The sequence below is a fragment of the Chinchilla lanigera genome, unplaced genomic scaffold (genome assembly GCF_000276665.1).
Source record: "Chinchilla lanigera isolate Chin_1 unplaced genomic scaffold, ChiLan1.0 scaffold00021, whole genome shotgun sequence".
NCBI lineage: Eukaryota > Metazoa > Chordata > Mammalia > Rodentia > Chinchillidae > Chinchilla > Chinchilla lanigera.
Genome location: NW_004955422.1, coordinates 14,628,367 through 14,644,082, shown reverse-complemented (window position 1 = coordinate 14,644,082; position 15,716 = coordinate 14,628,367). Strand labels below are relative to the sequence as shown.

Here is a 15,716-nt window from a genome sequence, read left to right as displayed (position 1 = left end):
CCCTCCCTCCCTCCCTCTCTCTCTCTCTCTCTCTCTCTCTCTCTCTTTCTAATAATTCCATAGAGCACAGGATTTTAGCTGGGATGTTGAGACAGGGTCTCATTGTGTAGTCCAGGTTGGCCTTGAACTCACTGTGTAGCCCACACTGGTCTCAGATTTGTAGCAATCCTCCTGCCTCAGCTGTCCACCTCCTGGGATTACAGGAGTGTGCCACCATGCCCAGCTTACTTGCAGTCAATTTGAAGAGTAAATGTTTTTGAAAGTCAACAAGATAATTCTCTAATCGTGAGAGTATATGTAGCCAGACCACTTGGGAATGTTAAAACAAGGATACAAAGAGACATTTTTTTTATTTTTCATGACAAGAACATAATTTGAAATAAAGACGTGGGCATTCCCACTACCAGCAGTCAGTTGTGTGTGAGGCTTTTAACAGCTCTGTTCCTGGGACCATGGGACCAAATGCCTGAGTTTTGCTTTGTCTGCGAGCTCAGAGTCCTCATCCATCAAGCTGCCCTTCACAGGCCATTATTTATTACTGTGGTGACTGTCTTCTTTTCTATAATTTGACTTTGACCTAAAAGGTTTGAAGTTTGCAAACAATCATAAGTTTCATGCTCAAGTTTCCCTGTTTGCGAAAATTCCCTTCAAAACCTTGCATTGAGTGTATTGGAGGTTATCTGTGTGAAGTACCTCTGAAGTAGGGAGGCTTTCAGTCCTGAAGTCAGGGCCTCCAAATGGTTTTTGCTTGTTTTTTTTGTGGCCGTTCACACTGAGATGCATCCCCAGCCCTTTTGGTGGCGGGCAGGACTGGGGGTAAGGGTCTCACTAAGTTGCTCGGGCTGGTCTCAAATTTCTATCCTCCTGCCTTAACCTTCCCAGGGTGCTGGGACTGCAGGTTTGTACCACCACTCCCAGTTCATAAGAAGTTTCCTTAAAACTGGTTTTAAAATAACTTTCAGACTAAGAATGGAGTTGATAAGCAAACTTAAAATTTGGGGGGTAATTTTTGATGTTTTAAAATTGTTTTATGGTGATGATTGCCCAAATCTAAAATTAATTTACCAAAATTATTAAGATGTACATGCACAGTGGATTTATGGTATGTAAATTATACCGCATTAAAGCTCTTTTTAAAACAAGTAGATTAATACATAATATAGGTTCAAGTGATGAGTGCTAGGAATTAGAAGGGAGGATGGTGGGACCAGTGGCAGTGGGCAGACAAGAAAAGACAAAATTGATGACTTGTTTTAAAATGAAGGAAACATTAGGTAGCTGGCCCAGCTGCCTATCTTTAAATCAACAAACCAGCCCTAAAACCACTTGCAGAGACTCCTTGTGCCCCAGGAGGTGGCCCAGGTTCTGAACGTCTTCTGCCCATGTGGGATCCGTATCTTGTGGGTAGTATCCACACTTAACCACCACATCTCTACACTGAACAGGTCTAGTGCTTGAAGCTGAGGCCTCGTAACAATTGTTCAGCCAGAGGTCTGAATTGTGTATCATGTGACAACTGTCAACTCAGCTTGATGGAGTGTGGCTAGAAGTCCCTGTTGTTCCTGTCCTGCCTGGTTCAGTGTCAGCACCACAGTCTGCGTGGTCTTGTGTGTGTTGACTACAGCTGAGCATCGTCTTGGGGAAGAGGTGTGCCCTTCTTTAGGGGGCATCAGCAAATATCTCAGCATGTGCTTCCCTCCAAGACAGACCGGAGTGCACTTCTTGCGGCACCTCAGCAGTCCTCTGAGCACACAGGCTTGAGGTTTTCTGCTCCTGCATCAGTACCTATACCACAGTAGTTCCACAGGTGGGAAGTATCTCCCCCTGTAGTATTAATGCACCCAGTGGCAGCCAGGGATGCTAAGAGGACTTTCTTCCTGTTTGCCCTTCAACCCTCATGGATTTCTAAATCTTGGCTTTCTATAGCTGGGTCTGTAAGAAGCATGGTGTCTTATCACTTTCTTCATTCTGGGACAAAATGTCCAATGCCTGCAGCTTAAAGGAGGAGAGATCTATTTTGGCTCACATTTTTAGGCCTGTTCCAAGGCAGGAAGGCGTGGTGGAAGGGTCTGGCAGAGTAAAGCTGCTTACTTCATGGTGGCAACGAAGCAGAGAGTCAGAGAGGGAGATGTGCCCTTGCAGTGACCCTGCTCGTCTGATCAGGCCCCGCCTCCCAACACCCAGCCAGCTATAGCATGCCCTGGTAATCCAGTCACCTTCGAATCACGAGGCTTTGGGGGCCATTTTAGATCCAACTACAAAACATCTAAGCCAGGCACAGTGGGCTGCCCCTGTAGTCTCATCAGTTTGGGAAACAGGTGGAAGGATCATGAGTTTAGGGCTAGTAGCTTGGGCAGCACAGCAAGACCCCTTCTCCAAAGCAAAAATAAAAGCACAGCTGGGTAGCAGCCCATGCATGGCCAAGGCGGAGACATAGGGCATCAATTTCAGTATTCACGATAGAGGAGCTTACAAAGGCATGAGGTATAGAGCTTAGGTGACATCTAGCCAAGCCCTTGGGCTGTGAAATGTCCCATTTTGTGCTGGCTAAGCTTCTTTGTGGGCTTTAATTTTTTTGGTTGTCAATGTAATGTAGATATGTTTTGTCTTTTTTCTAGCCTCTGGGGATGGTGAATCACTGGTAAGATTTGTGTTGTTGTCTTCTTGTCCTGTTGAAGTCTCTATTTCCCTGAGTGGGTGCCTACTCTTTTTAATCCCTTTCTCTTCCTGGGATCTGGGATGCACATGAAGTCAGTTCACTGTGGGGTTGGGAGTTCTATAGGATGGCTTCAGGAGCAAGCAGGTAGAGGAGCTGCAGGCCTGCACTGCCTACCTGATTTGCTATTTTACTTTGGAGTTGCTTTGAAGGTGCTTAAGGTTCTCTTAGGTGTCTGAGTATGTGGTGACTACCACCCAGCAATGCTGGATTTTGTTGTTAAGTCCAGCAAGCCAGAAGTGAGGGGTTAGACTTGGGTGAAGGGGTTGAGTGAGTGAGTTTATCCCGCTAAAATGAGTTAACATTTTGGTTTTTTCCTCAGGATGAAGATTCTGAATTCACGTTAGCCTCAGATTTTGAAATTGGACACTTTTTCCGTGAGCGGATAGTGCCGCGGGCTGTGCTCTACTTCACTGGGGAGGCCATAGAGGATGATGACAATGTATGTGGCTCAGGGACACAGAGACGAGCTACCCCTTCATGCTTCCCTCTGTGGGTAAAAAGAAGTCCTGAACAATGGCCTGGGAAGCCCCAAATCCTTACATTTGTGGTGTGCTATCAACTAGATGTGTGGTCCTGACTGAGGAAATAGACCAGGGAGAGGAGACAATTAGAGGCAGATATCTGTGAGGCATTCAATTCCTAGTCCCATGGTAAGCGACTGTGTCCTCTGAAGACCCTGTGGGTGTGCTGTGTCCTTAGAAGGCTTTTAAGTGTCGAAGAACTCATGAGACAAAATCTTTGGCCATATGGTCTGGGACACAACCCCAAGAAACAGATCCCTGTCCCACAAGACAATCCCTGAGCATTGCTTAGCAAATAGTCAAGACAGGTCCCTGTCATGGTCAAGGATTGGGTTGTCTTGAATTACTGATCTGTGGAGGGAGTTCGTTAGTAGCCTAGTGCTTTCTTGCTTTTGGAATTCTTAGGTTCACTTTCTCATGAGTCTGTTGGGGCTTTAGATAGGTCACTGGAACTCATGTGGGGTCTGGGAACCTGGGCCCTTGAGGCGGTGGTGGCCTACTTCCCCTCATCCTGCACCTGCTGTGCTGAGGCTCCCCCAGCAGCTGTAGTGCAGAAAGTCTGGTAAGTGTCAGTTGAGAAGTCTTAGAGTCGTCATCTGACTTCCAAAATTTGCTTGCTTGTCCCCAGGCTGTGGTGGTGGCGGCGGTTTCAGGACTCAGGGACACAGCAGTGTTGAGTCCCTGAAGCAACAGGATAGTCACAGAGACTTAGGTTTTAGGACACACCATTAACATAATTCTAGACCAACTCTTCATAGTAGACTTTTCTTTGGACATGGAAGTGTCCTTCCTGCTGTCTACTGCAGTAGGACTGACCACATATGCCTCTTGATGACTGAGGAACTAATGTTAAGGTTAATTTAGTGCAAATAGCCACCCACCAAGGGCCAGAGGTCATCCCCGGTGATCATGGGAAATCCCATCCCTAAACCAGGTCTGTGCAGATGCTCTTGATCATACACCTATCAGTTTGAAAGACCTGCACAGGCAGTGGGTGGTCACCTGTTTAGAGTGCAGGCAGTGTCAGGATGGCGGTGTGCTTGTGCATATGTACTTGGTCACCTGTGCACTTGGTGCATGCACTGCCAGTGAGCCATGTGGTCTACAGGTTAGAAGTACCCATTCATCCAGCTACTTAGATAAGTCCGCATTCTTCCTCTTAGTAATTCTGTGATCTCTGTATATCTCAGTGTCCTTGTCTATAAAATGGTTCTAATGGCAGTGGCTCCACTTGTCAGGCACTTGTTCCTGGCACAGGGTATTACTAAGTGTAGGTATAAAAAGCATTTCAGCAATGTTAGCTGAGTCATAAACTGAAACTAGAAAGTTGTTGGAGGAGGAAGAGATTGTAAGTGTGCTGGTCCTGGATTCCTGTGCGCCTTGCACAGGTTTGAAGCACCGCTGGGACAGGCTCCTCTGAGAGCGTCTTCAGGAGACAGATGAAGTGCTAGAGTTGAACCTTAGGAAATTGGTGCTGGAGGCTGACTCGGATCTGACCTATAGAGTATAGACTGTTAAGAAGTCTCATCTCCCTTAGAGGCCTGTTAGGATATGTAGGAAAGGTGCTGCTGTACAGTCGCATCCCACCCTGGTTGCTGCAGGGTATTCAGGCTCTGGGTGCCACTTAACCTGGACCACACCAGCATGGCAGGATTTTTCCAGATTCTGCTTAAGTTGTATCTAAGGACTACCTGAGTAATTTGAAGAAAGGGAATGTTTGTAACTGAAAAACCTACTGGATTTCTGTGTGCCCTGGTTGTGTAGCCAGCAATGATGAGGTTGCTGTGGCAATAGCTTTTACTTTTGGAACGTGAATCTGAGTCTGACCAGTGAAATGTTGGATGGAGGAGAAATTGATTCAAGACCAACAAGCTGTAATGTCCGAGTATTCTTTGAGCACTTTGGTTGTCACTTGTTTTAAAAATTAAACACCAAGGTTCTAATTATGTTACTTAATTTTTTTTTATTTTTTATTTTTTTGGTTTTTCTCCGGTACCGGGAACCGAACTCATGACTTTGCGCTTGCCAGGCAGGCGCTTTGCCGCTGAGCTAAATCCCCAGCCCCTAATTATGTTACTTAATAAAGGTCTTTTTCTCCCTTGTGTGAGGTACATATGCAGTAAAATTATGCTACTGGTGTACTTAGGTCAGCCTTGTAGAAAATCAAGAAATAACTCATCACCTTGCATGTATCTCCTTACTGCCCTGTCTCCCTCTGAAGGTAACAGCAGGAGTGGAATCATAGGGCTTGATTCATATTTGGGTCCAGTACTCCCTGGCTTCTTTGTTGCTTTTCCCCATTCTCCTTATTTCAGTGACTTTCCATTTTGTGCATCCTGTGGAAAGGATGCCCATAAGCACTTGGCCCCTTAGCCAGGTACTGCAGCATCTCTCCCTACTCTGGGTGGTGCCAGCATTGCCTTTGCTCAGCAGGCAGAAGCTGGGCTTTCTGCTGTCCTTAGGTAGGCTTGTAAGGACACTTGATGGGGCTTGCATCTGGGGCAGGTTACCATTACGGTTTTATAAACCTAAAAACGTTTCCCTGGTTTTTCCCCTCTCCAGTTTGAAGAAGGCGAGGAAGGAGAAGAGGAGGTAAGAAACAGATTACCTGGAATGTCCTTCCCTCTGTCTCCTGTCCTCTGGCTTTCTCTGAAGTCATGAAATACCACATTATGCCCTTTCTTTGTGAAGCCGCTGTTGGCCTTCAGCCCTGCTTAACTGAGAGGGAGTGCGTGCCATAGACTGCAGCAGTCCCCTTAGCTTTTGCCCTTACATTTGGTTTACGAAAATGTACCTTAGAAAATAATCACTGAACAAATCTACTTTTCAGAAATTCATTTTGAGGTTATCTTAAGAACCAAAAGATACCTAGAAGTAATTGTGTGTCCAAAGGAAGTGACTTAGTCACTGGTTTGTAGCAGCAGTTTGCTTCCATCTAAAGCAAAGGATTATTTTCCTATGTTTTGTGGGTACTGAACTCCACAAGAAGTGAAGTCCAGCCTTAAGTTAGTCTTTCCAGCTAATTCTCGCTTCTTCTAATACAGGAATTGGAAGGTGATGAGGAGGCAGAAGATGAGGACGATGCTGAAATTAACCCCAAGGTTAGTTATTTTGGGGCTTCCCAAACCTACATATGCTACACTATTGGACTTCTAGAAATGATCCTCACTTTGAGGCAATGGTGTTTAAAATACATTTTTGTTGTTTTCTAATTAGAAAACTTGAAATATGGCAGAAAAACATTTAGATAAGTAACTGTTTAAGAATGTACACATGACCGGGATGTTGGGTATGAATGTTCGGGAAAGTGCTTTTCAACTGCACCACGTTGTTACCGGTATGCCTCACTCAGTAAAGCACCCTTACTTTCCAGATCTTTAATTCTAAGAAAAGAAATTTGTCTGAAAAAAGGTACAAGAAGGGACTTTTTGGGATATGTTGTTAATAAGTAGAATAATAGGACTGTAGGTATAATTTCATAGTTGCACCACTTGAGTTTAAGGAACTCAAAAAGCCCTAGATAGCTTAGATATACAAGGGACAATCAAGAAATCTGGTGAATGTTTACAGATTTATTTCAATAAATGACACAGTGCTATTAATCCCCCTCAAAATACTCTTTTCTTTGAATACTCCCATTGTTTTTGCCACTTTGAGGGGAGTTGTTTGTTTTGTGATAGGGTCTTGCTGTGTAGTGTAGGTTGGTCTTGAACTCACTGTGTAGCTCAGGCTGGTGTCAAACTTCGGGCAGTCCTGCCTCAGCCTCCTGGGTGCTGGGATTACAGGTGTATGTCACGACACCTGGCTATTCTTGCCACTTTCTGAAGCAACTCTAGAACTCCTTTTTCGTGACTCTCTTATGAGGTGTGATGAAAAATATGGTATATGCTTCTGCTGAGTGCCATTCTGCAAACAGGCAGGCTTATAAAAACATGGTTTATCCTCATCCACCTTACTCACCAAATGTAGCACCATTCAAGTTCTGGCTCTTCCCCAAAGTCAAAACAACCATGTAAGTGAAACATACTGAATCTGTTCAGGACATCAGGGTAGCCATGACATAACCACTGAAGACGTGGGAAAAGACTACTTGCCAACAGGGCAAGAATGATGGGATAAATGAATTTGAAGTAAGGGGAGTATTTTGAGGGAGATTAATAGCAGTGTGTCTTTCATTGTAATTTTTAAAAATTTGAACAGTTTTTCAGTCACACCTCATCTATCTCAGGTAATGTTAAATAAATGGCAGGGTTTGCTACAGAAAACTGGCATTTAAAAGAAAAACGAGTGGGCAACTTCATTAATTAACCTGTAATTTAGGTTTTAATCTGTAGTTGGCGGCCTTAGTCAAGGAGCTGTGGCATTAGACCACTTGCTGGTGCCCAACACAGAGAACATGTGGCTCTTCCATGTTTTAGGACAACACTGCTGGGCTGTCACAGTTACCATTACCTTGCGTTTCTGTCATCTGTGTCTCTATCCAGCTGTGTTCTGTTTGTGCCTCATTTGCCCCACGTGGAATGTGCAGTAGAAGCTGCCAGGGACACAACTGGGGGCTGGAGTCAGTGTGTCACCCACGTGTTCCCTTGAATGCATGTACACAGCAGCCGTCCCCTTGGGAAGGATGGAGAAGGACTTCAACTTTTCAGAAACGTGCCTTAAAATACCACCCTGGGAATGAGCTTTTGGAAAAGTCCCGCCTTTTGGCGTATACATCTTGGGGACTCTGCTACAGGCCGACCTGTGCTCAGCCGCATGGATGGGACTGGCTCGCTTCTCCAGTGGAGTACAGTCGGGGGCTGAGGGCGGGGAAGGTGATGGCCACTGGTCAGCAGTTAATATTTTGGGGTAACTAGTGACACCTTCAGCTGCTCTGTGGACATGTGGTGGACCCAAAGCCAAGGTGTGTGTTTTGGGCCGTGTCTGTTCTGTGGGTACTACACCTGTTTTCGTGTAGTCATGGTTGCAGTTAGAGAACAGAGACTGGTGACAACTTGTGTCCATACTCACACCCAGCACACCCTTGGCCTCTGTACAGTGCTTGTCTCACTGTATCTCTGTAGGCTCTGTTCCTTGGTTTCTTTTCCTTCCTTTCTCTTTCATCCTTTCTGTTTCCCCTGTTGTGTGTTCACGCTTCTGTCATCCTGCACCTCTGTCTCCTCACGGGTCCCTGTTTTCTAAGGAGCATCTCACCTTGTGATCAGAGAGGGTTGACACAAAGTAGTGAGTCACACTGCCAGCACCTCAGGAAACCTGGCCAGGCATGGGGAGAAGTAGCTAGAGCCATATGTGCCAACCCCAAAGGGTTATCCTAGTGTCCTTGGCTTATGATGTGACATCTCTGTCCCTTCCTTCCTGTCCACCTCTTCAGAGTTTTTGCTAACAATGGAGTTTGTGCAAGCAAAAGAGACGAGTAAGAGAGAAGTTGGTACTGTTACGAGTGTAGACAATATGTTCTGGCCGTTTTGAGGAGGATCTCTGCTTTGTTGAAGTTGCTCACATTCAGTACTTTACAGCCCTTTTGTATCATGAGAATTATGGCTGTTTCCTCCTGTATAATTTTGTACATTTCATTTTCTTTCATGCTGACAGTTCCTTTCAATTTTTTCCCCATTTAGGTGTAATTTTTGTCTGTTAATCATTCATACGTTCCTAGGTAAGGTGGAATCCATTCATACCTAACTTGGAAATTGTTAGTCTGTACTTTGTACGATGCATTGCTCTCACTTTGGGGACACAGGAAGTGACCTTCCAGGCATACTTGACATGTAGGGTTGTCAGGGGGCTTTCCAAGGAGCAGTGTTGGTACAGGGCTGTGTTAGCTGGGCTTCTAAAACCAGCAACAATTTGGGTTTATCTCCTGCTCTCTGAACCCATGATATCTTGCTAACAAAGTAGCAATCCTGTTACTCACAGTATTGATAATAGTACCGTTGTCCAGGAAGAGGGTAGGACAGGTGGCCCTGACAACAGCTTGCAGGATGGCTACTGAAGCCACCATGGATGAGCAGTCCTGGTAGAAACCATCATACTCTTTCTGTCCCCAGCTGTGCTGACTGGACAGTAGGATTGGACACTGGCCCTAGAGACCAGCCCAGTGGAGTTTCTCCACCCATCTGTTGAATGTTTACACTTGATGAATCAGGCATTGTGTAAACCACTAGGTAGACAAAGTGGTAACCAAACTTAAGATGCCCATTTTTTAACCAAAAAGGCACTGGCATCTGTCTGAGCATGGGCAGTAAAAAGTGCTGTTGTGAGGCCAGTGGCTCTGTGATTGATGAGGAAAGAGCCAGTCACAGAAAGAGTGAGGTTAGTGATCTGGGGCACCACCTCCTGCTGTGCTCAGGCCTGATGGGTAGGTGGCACGGCAGAGTCAGAAGTGGCTCTTACCTGTGGGGAACTCGCAGCCTGGTCCCATACATCCCCTGGGCCTGGGATCCACCCCAGCAGTTGTTCTGAAGCCAGTCCTAGGTGCACCCCACCCTATGGTCAGCACTGTCAGAGGGAGAGTCTCTTTTACTGAAGCCACAGTGGCACCACCACTCTGGGCCACGTCCACCAGCTGGTCAGGGTTCAGGCTCTGCACATGGCCTCCTTCCATAGTGCAGGTGATGCACTTCTGTGTTAGCGGCCTGTCTTCCACCTCTCAGGCTCTATGTGTCTGTCAAAACCCCACCTTTAATGGTCCCACAGTGGGCCAGTTTTTGGCTGAATTGCTGCCTCTAAAAAAGCCAACCCTCTCCCTTGGGAATCAAGTTAGCATCAAGTGACCTGGGTGTCATCAAAATCCATGACATTCCAGAGGGTGCTTGGGTTTAGATGTGTGTACGGTGGGTTGTGGGGAGTTGTTTGTTTGTTTTTTCTTTCCTGGCTTATGTCACAGGCCAAAAACAGTAAACATCGGATACATAAAAATTCACTTCCAGAGCTCTTGTGTCGCATGTGTAGGAGCTCCAGTGTGTTGTGCCGGCTCCAGCCTGGCAAGGGTGGGTCATAGGGCTGCCCTCCTGCACAGAAAGGAGGTGGCTTCCCTAGATCCAGGATGCCAGGCACTCACAGCCTTTCCTATGGCTTCTCACCCTCACAGCCTTGACAGGCATTGTCTTAGGACTTTGCCCCACTGTCTTCATCACATAAGTGAATAGGTTTGTGTTTTCTTCATGTGTTCTTTTAATGAGGGTGCCTGAACCCCGATCCTCTCACATACTTAATATACCCTCTGCTACTGTGCTGTACCCCTCAGCCTTGGTTTTAAGGTAAACAGGCACTGTATTGTGGTTAAAAATATATGACTTTATTCAACATAGGATGAAGTACACAGTACTCAGTGTGAGTGACATTATGTATAATTCGTATATACTTAGAGATGTGGAGACTCTGCCCTTCTCTCACTTGTGCACTTAACAAAACCCTGTGATTCCCCCGCCCCTGTGGTACTAGTGATAGAAACGAGTACTTCATACGTGCTAAGCAAATGCTTTACCCCTGAGCCACATCTTGATTCTGGTCTTGTCTTCCGGCCCAGTCCCCATTTGATAGCACACAGTCCTCATTGATGCACACTGCTTACCCTGGTGGTTCAGTATAGAATATCAGCACTTTATGAGCATCATTTGGGCTCAGGTTTTTGTTGTGCCCGTTTAGTCCTAGTCTTGGGCTCTTTGGGCAGCCTATGGGGCAGCTGAGCACAGGCAGGGAGGCTGGGGGTCCCCTGCTAGAGAGGGGTGTCGCTGTGCTAGGCAAAGACCCAAGCCCAGAGTTTGAGCTGGAGAGTTTGAGCTTGTTCTTGTGCTCTTTCCATTCCACTTAGAAACAGAGCTTAGACCAGGTCCTGAGGTCCTTCCTTGGTGGACTTACGTCTGCTTTATGTGTATTTTTTCATCCCTTCAGTGTTATTTTCTCATAAAAGGTGTTGGTAGTGTTGCCCCAGATGTTTATTTAAAGGATATAGTGCAGGATTTTCTTAGCAATACTGTAGGCTTGCCTAGTTATAGTTAGTAATTTAATGTCAACTACCAGGAATTTTGGTAATAGGTTATTGTACAGAAGTAGTGGTAAGGTCATTGTCTATTTCTTAGGCTATTGTTGGACTTTACACAAAACCTATGAGCCCCTGAATGTGCTTGAAAAGGTACAGTCTTTCTGCATCAGGTTTTATGAAGTTGATCTGTTAGTTGGGGGGCATTTCATGGATGTCTGTATTGGAAGGATTAATTTTTCTTGCTGGTGAGTTGTGTGTGATTGGTGCAGCACTTCATGGTGACCAAACCCCAGTCTGTTCTTTTTGGGGGGTGGGGGACACCAGGAATCAAACTCAGGACCTCACGCTTGCTAGGTAGGCACTGCACCACTGAGCTAAATCCCCAGCCCCTCCAGTCTGTTTCTGCACTGTAGTCTAGTAGTGTGAATCTGCGCAGGTGCTTCGTAGAGAGTGAAAAGAGGAAGCCCCCCTAGAAAGGATGCCTTCCCTCTGAGCATCAGAGCACAGTCCTTCCTAGAACAGAGCTGTACTTCAGACATGAGACCTGTGGAGGTGCAGTTGCCTCTCAGCATGTTATATGGAACCCTCCTATCTAGTAGTAATTTATCTTTGCAGCCCCAAGGACACCCTTCTAACCATGAGTTAGTGTTTCACAAATGTGTCTAAAACAAAAGTCAGTCTCACTGTGGCTTTTCTTTGGGGAATTAGCTGATTTTTGAAGAGGCCATTTATGGTAGCTATTTTTTCATTAAGAATGAATGAACTAATTGAGTCTTGGTTTTCGCTGTGGGTTGGAGATACTTGGGTGACACTAATTTCATTCTTTACAAGTCTTGTCTTCTCATTGCAGAAAGAGCCCAGCCAGCCAGCGGAATGCAAGCAGCAGTGAGGAGTGGCCACCTCAGGGATGGCTGTCAGGACCCAGCTGTGGCAGGGCCTCACGCCGTGCTGCAGCGCAACATATGGACAGTGCTTATAATGTCTAACACGTTTTCAAGTGCATGATTTTCACTTTCACTTTTCCTTTTTCCTTCTTTTATTTTGCTTAACTTGTACAGTGGCAACAGAAATGCATTTCAGAAATAGGAGGTTTAGTTCTAGCACCCTCTGTGGCCTTGGTGCCTGCAGCCCTGGACCTGCCTAGGCCCTGCCCTTTAGAAGGTCCATACACCGCATGGGTTAGGGGAGTCACTCCTGGAAAGGACAGAGATCTGGGAGCTCCACTTCCAGGCTCCCGGAGCCTCTTCTGCAGACTGGCTGAGTCCCTCCCTTTGATTCAAAGAAACTCCACTTTCCACTGCTGATCCTACTGCTCAGAAGCTGCTTCAGCCATTATATCCTAATCATCTCAGAAGAGCTGAGTAGAGTAAGGCTGCGTTTACTTAGAGCGTTTTTCCTTGTGTTTTAGTTTGCTAGGGGTTGGGTGGGTTGTGGCGCACACCTTCTCTGAGGCAGGAGCTGTAGTGATACCCATGTATTTATTTATTCATTGTGCTTGGAGGACTTTTAACTTAGTTGCTCGTCCTTACCATTGATGAAACCATATTGGTGACTTGACCAGGAGGAGGGTTTGCTGTCTCCTAGCAGGAGCATGGCCTGTGCTGCTTCCTGCAGCCAGCTGCTAAGGGCGGGAGCTTGTTTTGTGACATGCAGACCACATGTTGCTGTGGGAAGGTCTTTGGGGGAGGGGAGGGGCTGCAGATTACAGCTTGTCGGTCCAGAGTGTGAATGTTACATCTTGCTTTCTTGGTAACCCCCATTTCTGGACTCCACCACTCATCCTATCCTAAGAGCCCTGGGTTTGGTGTGACTGGTTGGCGGCTGGTGTGTGGGGTTTTCGAGTATGTGGCAGTGATCTCTGGCCTGGGGACAGCTGTGTCCACACTGACCAGGCGTGTAGAGAGTGCTCAGCCTTACCTGATAACACATTTGTAACTGAATACGGTGTTTTCAATTTGTACAGAATAGTTAGAATATTCTATTAAAGTTGTGAAACATGAAGCTGGTACCATGTGGGGTCTGTGTGCGGCCGCTGCCCCCGCCTCACAGTTTACAAGTAGACCCACACCCTGCTGGGCTGGGAGCCCCTGTTGCAGGTGGGTCTAAGACTGCAATCATCCGCCTTCCCATTTTGTCATTGAGTCTTTGAAAGTTCCCAGTTAGGGGGAGGCTACATTTAGTGTCCCCATAGATCTGTTGTCTCCTGCCCTTCCACATCCATCTGATGTGGAGCAGGTCCTTGGCTCCTGTATGAAAAGCGGTGAGACGTAACCCCAGAGCTCGTGGGCTGCACCTTGTGGCCCAGAAGAGTCTGGGAAAGAAGTTCCCTCATGAAGCCTATGCAGGATGTCTTGAGGTGCTTTCCTGTCATCTCTTCTTAATAATGTGGGAGAAGAGCTCCACCCAGAAATACCTGCTACACAGGCTCATGCTCAGTGACGTAACCTTGGGGAATCCTACCCTTGGCAGTGCCCAGCAGAGCTGAAACCATATTGCAGGAGAAGGCAGCTGTGGAGCCAGCTTGCACCTCTGCATTGGCCGGCTAGCCCTTCTTCCTACTGTGGTCCCTGGCCTGCCTGCAAGACTGCCTTCTCCCTGGGAACATCAAGAAGGCAGAGGGTCCTGGTGGCCACCAAAAGGGTTCAGGACCTGGATGCAGGCTTAGATGTAGATGTGCCTGCAACGTGCCCCCAAGGGCAGCAGAGCAGGAAGGTGCACCCCACTCCTTGTCTGCATCTCAGGAAGTGCCAGGGGAGCTCTCTCCCTGGCTGCCTGTGAGCTGAGGTCCATTCCCCTAGTTGACAGCCCTTAGGAAGAGCCTACAGGCTCGGGGCACCGTCCTCACTGCCCACGGTGCAGGGCTTGGGCTGACGCTTGGGCTGTGCTGGGGTAGGTGATCACTAACTAGGGAGGCAGTCAGTGGAAAGCTCCGCAAGCTCTCAGTTTCCAGTGGGGTGTTTAAAATGAACCCATTTGTGAACGTGTGGTTCAGAGAGATCGGAAATAATTGCACAAAGTGATGTGCTTGAGTAATCTTTAGGAAATTAATAGGGGCAGTTGCAGTGCTGGGAAGCCTGATGAGCCACTTGGCCTGGTCACAGCTATGCTGAGGGCTTTGCCAGAAGCCTCTTCCTCTGGCCTCACTCAGCCTGCTTATTAGATTCATTCGCGCCTCTAAGGAAACAGCCTTGCACCTCAGGCAGCAGTCAGTTTGTAGGACAGTGAGATGAGGGCCTGAGAAGACCAGCAGATGCAAGCAGCATCACCTTTGTCCCTGGATCCCCGCACCAGCATGTGTGCAACATATGAGCACAACCAGCAGGTTGTTGTCCAGCACATTGAAGGGGCAGAGAGGCAGAGCGGGTCTGTAGTGGGGCGGGCAGGCCCCAGCAGGTGGGTTGGATCTGTCCTGTGATGTGCTGCTGCTGCTCAAGACCAAACTGTGTCATGAGACACAGTGAGGGGAACTGCGGGCAGCGTTGCTGTCTGCAGGCAAAATGGGAAGCCAGCTGCAAGTGGTACCTGGCCCTACATCCTGCCTGTTCCCAGCATGACAAGGGGAAGGTGGTCCGCCAGGGGCGAGGCTCCAAGGAGCCCAGAACCATCCTTTCACTGGCCGTTGACAGACATCACTACAGCCAGTCCTGCCGGGGCTGAAGATGGTCATGGAGTTGCTGAGAGGTTTCCCCAGAACCACCAACCCGGAAGCCACTGGGAAGGTGGGACTCAACAGCACAGCTTGGGCGAGAGGCTGGCTGCTCCTCTTCCCCAACCTACTGCTGCTGCCCAGGACTCCTAGCTGGATGGGGTTGGGGTTCATTGTCCAGGTCCACTCAGATCAGTTTGAGGCACCTATGGCCCCTGCTGGGAGGATGCTCTTCCGGGGACTTGTTCCTGAAGGTTGTGAAGAGCCGCCTGTGCCCTCTGGCATTTCATCTCTCATTGTGTACCCTACACCTGACCTGTTTGGCACCTCCCCATCAGGCCTGAATCTCCTGTATAGGCGCACCAAGTGAGACTCGCTTTCATCCGCATCGCTCACCCTGCCGTGGTCAGACAGGAGCTTCCATAGGGAGCCACGTGGAGAGTGGGAATGGCCACAAAGGTGCAGCGCAGTCACCTGAGAGCTGCTACTTAGGGTATCCTACTCAGAAGCCCCTCTCAGCTAGCAGGAGCTTACTTCTTGCCTTTATATTTTTAAAAATAAATTTGCTTATACCCTAAAACAAAAGCTGCTATCTCTGGTTGTATTGTAAATAAGACCTCAATGAGGCTCATTTTTCAAAAGCTTTCCAGTTGGACGAGGTGGCACACATCTGTAATCCCAGCACTCAGGACGCTGAGACAGAAGGGTCTCTGACTTTGAGGCCAGCCTGAACTGCATAGTGAGACCTTGTCGAAAAAAGACACACACACACACACACTCAGAAGGGTCTCTGACTTTGAGGCCAGCCTGAACTGCATAGTGAGACCTTGGCGAAAAAAGACACAC

General features: G+C 47.5%; 1 protein-coding gene across 7 annotated transcripts in view; it reads left to right on the top strand.

Annotated features, from left to right (window-relative positions):
- Positions 1-13,225, top strand: part of Nap1l4 (nucleosome assembly protein 1-like 4) — a 42,314-nt gene extending 29,089 nt beyond the window's left edge. For 5 of the 7 annotated variants that reach the window (XM_013514105.1, XM_013514102.1, XM_013514103.1 and 2 more), the window contains exons 11-15: positions 2,619-2,641; positions 3,039-3,212; positions 5,803-5,832; positions 6,285-6,341; positions 12,075-13,225. In XM_013514105.1, the coding sequence (XP_013369559.1) occupies positions 2,619-2,641; positions 3,039-3,212; positions 5,803-5,832; positions 6,285-6,341; positions 12,075-12,113 (323 nt within the window). In that variant the 3' untranslated portion in view covers positions 12,114-13,225. Of the gene's footprint in view, positions 1-2,618; positions 2,642-3,038; positions 3,213-5,802; positions 5,833-6,284; positions 6,342-8,858; positions 8,897-12,074 lie in introns of all 7 variants that reach the window. The other 2 variants (XM_013514107.1, XM_005384214.2) reach the window with 2 other exon arrangements.
- The last annotated feature ends 2,491 nt before the right edge of the window (positions 13,226-15,716 follow it).